General features: G+C 42.6%; 1 protein-coding gene across 1 annotated transcript; it reads right to left on the bottom strand.

Annotated features, from left to right (window-relative positions):
* On the bottom strand, window positions 1-1,791 carry MELLADRAFT_102394 (uncharacterized protein; the record flags this gene model as incomplete). The annotated part of the gene is made up of 3 exons (XM_007405006.1): window positions 1-993; window positions 1,060-1,545; window positions 1,639-1,791. 3 exons carry the CDS (start codon window positions 1,789-1,791, stop codon window positions 1-3), a joined length of 1,632 nt encoding a protein of 543 aa, XP_007405068.1.
* Between the last annotated feature and the right edge of the window lie 4,234 nt (window positions 1,792-6,025).

Here is a 6,025-nt window from a genome sequence, read left to right as displayed (position 1 = left end):
TCAAAAGATATAACCACTCGCGTTAGACAAGTTGGGAGCAAACGCATTTTCAGCCCAGCTTGAATTGGGATCATGATCGGGGATATTATGAGGGTTAGAATGAGCCTGAAAGAGATCGACGATCGATTCACCAAGTGAACCTCGCTCTGTAGGTGGAAGCGTTGCGAGATGATGAGATTGAAAACCGCTTGCTGGCATTGGGTGAGATGACTCAGTAGAGCCACTGTCAATCCGGGTTCCAAACATACTCAACGGGAACGACGCTTGAGCAGTATTTCCCAATACTCCGTCATTTGTGCCGGTGACCGATCCACTTGGGTTAGGATTAAACCCGCAGATATTTTGCTGAAGAGTACTCGCTCCGTCATTCTCGCCGCCCGGATGGCGAGGATTAGTAGGACTCGAGGTATCAGTCTCTTCGCTCCGGGTGCTTGGCTTAGAGTCAAATTCAGATTGAAAAGGCGTGAGCGCAGCAGGCCCAACCTGAGGAACATGTTGATGTTGTTCATAACTTAAACCGACTGTGTCATGAGCCACTTGATTGGGAGAAGTGACGAGCGGCAGGTGGGGAGCAAAGGTGGGATAGGAGTGAGTCCGTTGTTGCTGATGATCAAAAGGTGGGATCGCTTGATTGGTGGTATGTGTGTAAGTATCCTTGTGGGCAAAGTTGAAAGTCGGACTGATCGGTAGCGATGAAGGCTGCGAAAGTTTATCGACAGTCGGCTTTTCTATAGCGGTTTCATTCACGGATAAGGGAGCAGGTGCAGTTGGATGGCTACCGACATGTGGCACAGGTGAAGCGAGAGGAAGGCCGATCGGGTGATTCGACGGGAACATATTGGGTGTTCTGTAAGGGTGATATGCTTTGGGCTGCATGTGTACCGGATCCCCATAGTTGATTGGAGGTAGAGGGCTGAGTCGAAGCTGAGATCGCAGCTCATTGACCTGAGCTCGTAAATAGTTGTTCTCCCTGATCAAATGAAATTCGCGCATCTGGAATGCCCAATACGATCAGGATCGATCATACATGATGATGGGCTAAGAGAAATGGACTCTTACCTGTGATTCGGATATCCATTCCAAGCTCTTGTTGACAATCACACTCTTACTCGGGCGTTTTACGTTTCCCATGGTAGGTAACGCACGAGCCAGTTCAAGAAATCGGCCGTTAAGAGACTCTCTCCTGGCACGTTCAATAGCATTGTGAGTCGCACGACGCTCGGCCGTAGAATTTTTGAGTCTGCTAGCTTGAGAATTCATCTTTGAATCTTTCTTCTGAGCATGAGAATGAAAGGTAGGATAAATGTTTGAAGGCATTCCAACACTCTCAAAACTATCGTCCTCCAGGTCATCATCATCGGGGAAGATGTTATTGTTTGCGTGATCGGAAAGATTTGGGTGCTCGTGGTTGGCGAAGCTGGGCGGCGAGACCGAGACAGAATGATCGGATCCGCTGGTAGCCGATGGAGAATGATTGGGAACAAGGGAATGGAAGCCATTGTAGCCCGACATGTCTAAGAAGTCTTCTCTTAACCCGGTGTTGGGCTGTTGAGAATGGGTATGAGTAGATGAAACGGCCATTGATCTTTGTTGCAAGGGATGTCAAGAGTGAAACTTTGTCAGCCCATTTCTTCCTACCATTGCGGACAATTTCGTTGCAAGACGCTCCCTGTCCAGCAGGATGTGATCATGAGATATTTCAAACATACCGGTTCGGTCCTTCCTACCTAGTTCAAATGTTGAAAAGATGTTTGAAGCACCTGGGAAAACAAGACGTGTGTCTTGAGCCATGTTGACACAAGAGGGATTAAAGGATGTGTACGTACAATAAGAAAATGCCTGGAGATATACTGAATGAGGGGAAGCTATACGTATAATCTTTTAAATATATATAGGTATCACGTATATCTATGATATAAATCAAACACAAGTTGTGGTTGAATTCGAAAACAGACTGAAGAGGTCGACGGCCAGCACAATCTCTTCTATTCAAATTGAATAGGAAAGCAGCGTCCAGTCAGAGGGTATTCGAAGGGGATGAAGTTTGAATAGAATAAGGTCGGAGGTTGGATCGGCTAAAGTGATGATGATCGACTGCGGAAAGGCTTGCGGTAGCGAAAGTAGTGATTCGAGTGAAAAAGCTTTAAGGCGGGGAGGCGATTGAGATGATACCGCGGGTCGCGAGACTGGATGAGTGATGAGGGGAGAGTCATGAGGAAGATGAAGGTTGACGGAGAGACGGAAAGAAAAACGTAAACAAAGAACCCATGATCAGTGATCAGTGATTGAAGCACGGTGACAAAGAGGAAGACTGAATGCTGAATGCTGAATGCTGAATGCTGAATGAGGATGTGTGTGAATGTATTGAAATGATGGTGAATTTGGTAAATTAGAAATCTGAAGGAATTGATGATTTAACAAAATTGGATCATCAAAAGGAAAATCAACAATCACTTGAATTGATTGATCAGTTCTATTGTGCTTGAATAGCAATGGTGATGATTGCAAAATGGTAAGCAGGTCTATGTCTAGCATCATCAAGTGCTTTAAACCAGAAGCGCTACTTTCTATGGTCAGCTTGACTAAATCTGATTAAATCACATCGGAGAATTTATGAAAGAGATAGAGTGAGAGATAGAAATGAAGAGATGTAGTCAAAAGCATTGAAAGCTGGTCGATCAAGATGGTAAAGAGTACTAATCAGTCAATAATAGACCCGATCGATCGTTGACCAATCATCAAACCGTTCATCACTCATATCATTTGGTTTGATAAAAGACGGAAACTTGATGGTAAACCAGTCTTATCAAGGTGACTTTACCACACCTTTCATCAGTTAAGCATGATCACAAACATCATAGTGACGGTGCTCGCTAAGATAAAAGGCCAAGAAGAGAAAGCCGATCAAGGATGCCTAGAGCATTGTCTCCGTCCCTCGTGATCCGGCAACCAGATTGCTTTACGTGGTATATATTCAAAGACTTCATCAAGGATAAAGAATGAAAAGCGAAATACAAGGCGAATGAAAAGAAAGAATGATGAAGAGAATGTGAATTGTACTGACCGAATCTCAAGCGTGCCCAAACGGAGAGAAGAGGGGATTGATGGTCGCGAGACGAATCTCAAGCGTACCGAAAGGCGGAAGTGAGAGGAGGAGAAGGGAAAGGGAAAAAGATGATGAAGGAGTTGAAGTCAAGAGAAGAGAGAAAAAGAGGGAGAGAAGGAGTCGAAAGAGGGTGTATGATTTATGTAAATCATCTCGACAAAACTACAAAACCCTATCCTTTGCCTTGTACAAGCGCACCCACCAAGCCATTTGAAACTGAACAAAACTCAATTTGTATCAAAAGCCTGATATTCAAAGCTATTCAAAGTCTACTATCAATACACAACAACAATTGAATTTATCAAGTGGGATTAAATGATCTTTAGAATTTCAACTTTTTGACGCTAAAAAGGCTAAAATATGTAAACAGTTGATGAAGAAAGAAACCAAAGATATTCATTGGTTGGGACGAGCATCAACCGGGAGCCCCCCCTTATCTACGACGGCTGACTCGAACGGCATGAATTATTAGCAGCTTTGTCAAAGATTTTCCCTTGGAATTGTTATTAGGAATCTTTTGAGGAATTGAAAAAGGCTTTCTCGCTTGTCAACAGCTTCAAAAATCCTCAATGCGTTGGACCACCAAGCTTCACCGCATCTAGTGGATATTTCAGGAGGACGTGCTGTGCTCTGACGTACTTCAACTAGGAATGTTGAAAGATAGCACAACTCTTTCTATAACAGCTCTTCTATGGCAGAAATCTTGATGAAGTGCCCAAGAAATAGGTGCTACTTAAGCTCTTTTGAGGAATTTTTAGGAAATTTGACATCTTCTAGAGGATGGTTTCATGTTCTATATCCTTGCCAAACGGTCAGAATTTGGGTTTTAAGGGATCAAGAGTCGGAAAAAGCTCTGTTCAGAAGGAATGGAAATCATCAGGCTTTCTTCAAATCGTTCAATCCTTTAGGGCGCTCTCCGGTGTTGGGCAAGTATACTTTATCCGTTTGAAAGAAGAAGAAAAAAAGATTCCATTTGATTCTTTCATCTCCACTTCCTTCATCCACGGACTCGTAACAAAAGAAAGAAGATTTCATACCAAGAAAACTCCATGGTGCGATCATCTTATCTTGAGTGAAGTGAAAACGCCATCAGAAATTCACTTTTAAAAACCTTACATACAAACTATGAACACATCAAAAGGTAAGTCTATCACAAAGACAAACTGAGAACAATTTTTCCCGTACAATTAGTACACTTTGAAGTCTTTGTATCGATTTTAGGCTTCCTATGTACTTCACAGTTTTTGTGTTTCCTTCACATTTTCTTGCTATTTGATTTCTTCGTTGGTCACAGAGAAATGTAATTCAAAATTGCGCCAGGTAAGGTCTTTTTGATCTGATCTGCGAAAGCCAAAAAATCAGCTAGCCTCAGCCAAGCAAATCACAGACCAGGGTGGCGTCCGGGCAGAGGTATTATACTGGGGTAGGCTTTGTTTGTGGAGAGGGACTGAGAGGGACTCAATTTTGAAGAAATTGTATGTATTTCAACCAGATGAGGAGGTGAATAAATAAGGCGGGGATGTCTTGGCTTTCTTTATCATTTTTTTATCATCGTGATGAGTTTATTCACACATCAATACAAAAAAGGAGGGAGAGGCCGAAAGGATAAAGTAGGGGATAGTCACCAAAAGTGGATAAGGATTCGAAGTTTTCGTCATTCATATGATATATCAGATTGACTACGGAATTCGATCGCTTGCGGTTTACACAATTCGACCCTCCTCGCAAAAATCAACTTTCACGGTAACGCACTAAATCTGAATGCGGGACATCAGGCGGCTTAAGTGAAAAATTGAATCTTGTGCATGTCATTCATGTTGAATCATAGATTTTTACTCGGCTAGGGCTATGGTACTGGGGGTACGCACCCAAGAAGATACCACCAAGTTGGCGTTGAATTTGTTTATTCGAGAAAAGAATCATGGGATTTGTATTCTTATATGATGTCATCAACCATATGGCATGAAATACCTCTTGTGATCTTCATTATCATCATTTCTTTCTCTGGGGGGTAACTTCATGAGCATTTTTTTCAAAGGCTTTTAGCTACAAAAACCAAAGTTACCATCTCGAGTAGGACTCTATGTATACCAATATCAGAAATCTATGTTGTAAAAATCATCTCTGCATCTCCTATGTCTCTTATCTTTCAAGCTGATACATGAAGTTTGACGACCGGACCTGCATGAAAAGATCTCTATCTGGTGGTGTCACACTCTAGCATTGATTTCATCATTCCTGCAATGATATGACTGACAAGCCTTCCACGACTTGTGAGTTTCGAACTCTGACTGGTAAACTGCTGGGTTTTACCTCGAGCAAGCTTTACACTTCGTGTATCACTGCGCAAAGATTGTAGCAATCTCAGTTTCGGGTTGCTCATGATACTATGATACACACATCCTTTCGATGCAAGCACGAACCATTTGTGACGTCTTGGAAGTCGTGATGATGCATTCAATGTGTGATATCTATTATCTACTTGCGCATCGAACAAAAGGGTTCCCTTGGTTACAACCAATGATGATGGTTTGCTGGTCGAGAAGTGATCGAATTCACCTCGGATCGAGATCACATCCTTGTATAATTCAGTGGCACGAAAAAGATAAACTTTCGATCAATCTCAGTTTCTGGGATACGATCTGTGTGCAATCTCTGGGATGCAGTTGGTTAAAGGGTGGAAGTAATCAAGTATTTGATTTTAGAACTCACCCTCCTCTCTATGTAGTCAAAAATAAAATAACGAGCTATTGGTTGATGGTTCTGTCTGATTCTATGTAGAGATTCGATCCCAACGACCTCAAAGCCATGTAGATATGTAGATCGGGGCTTTGGAAGCACGCAAAAAAAGCCCCCCTCAAACTCTAGCCCATAAACTTAGCAAAAGTCCCTCTAGCCCAGACCATCTGGATTTCCCAG

This window comes from Melampsora larici-populina (assembly GCF_000204055.1).
Source record: "Melampsora larici-populina 98AG31 unplaced genomic scaffold MELLAscaffold_3, whole genome shotgun sequence".
Taxonomy (NCBI): Eukaryota; Fungi; Basidiomycota; class Pucciniomycetes; order Pucciniales; family Melampsoraceae; genus Melampsora; species Melampsora laricis-populina.
This window is presented reverse-complemented; position numbering and strand designations above follow the sequence as displayed.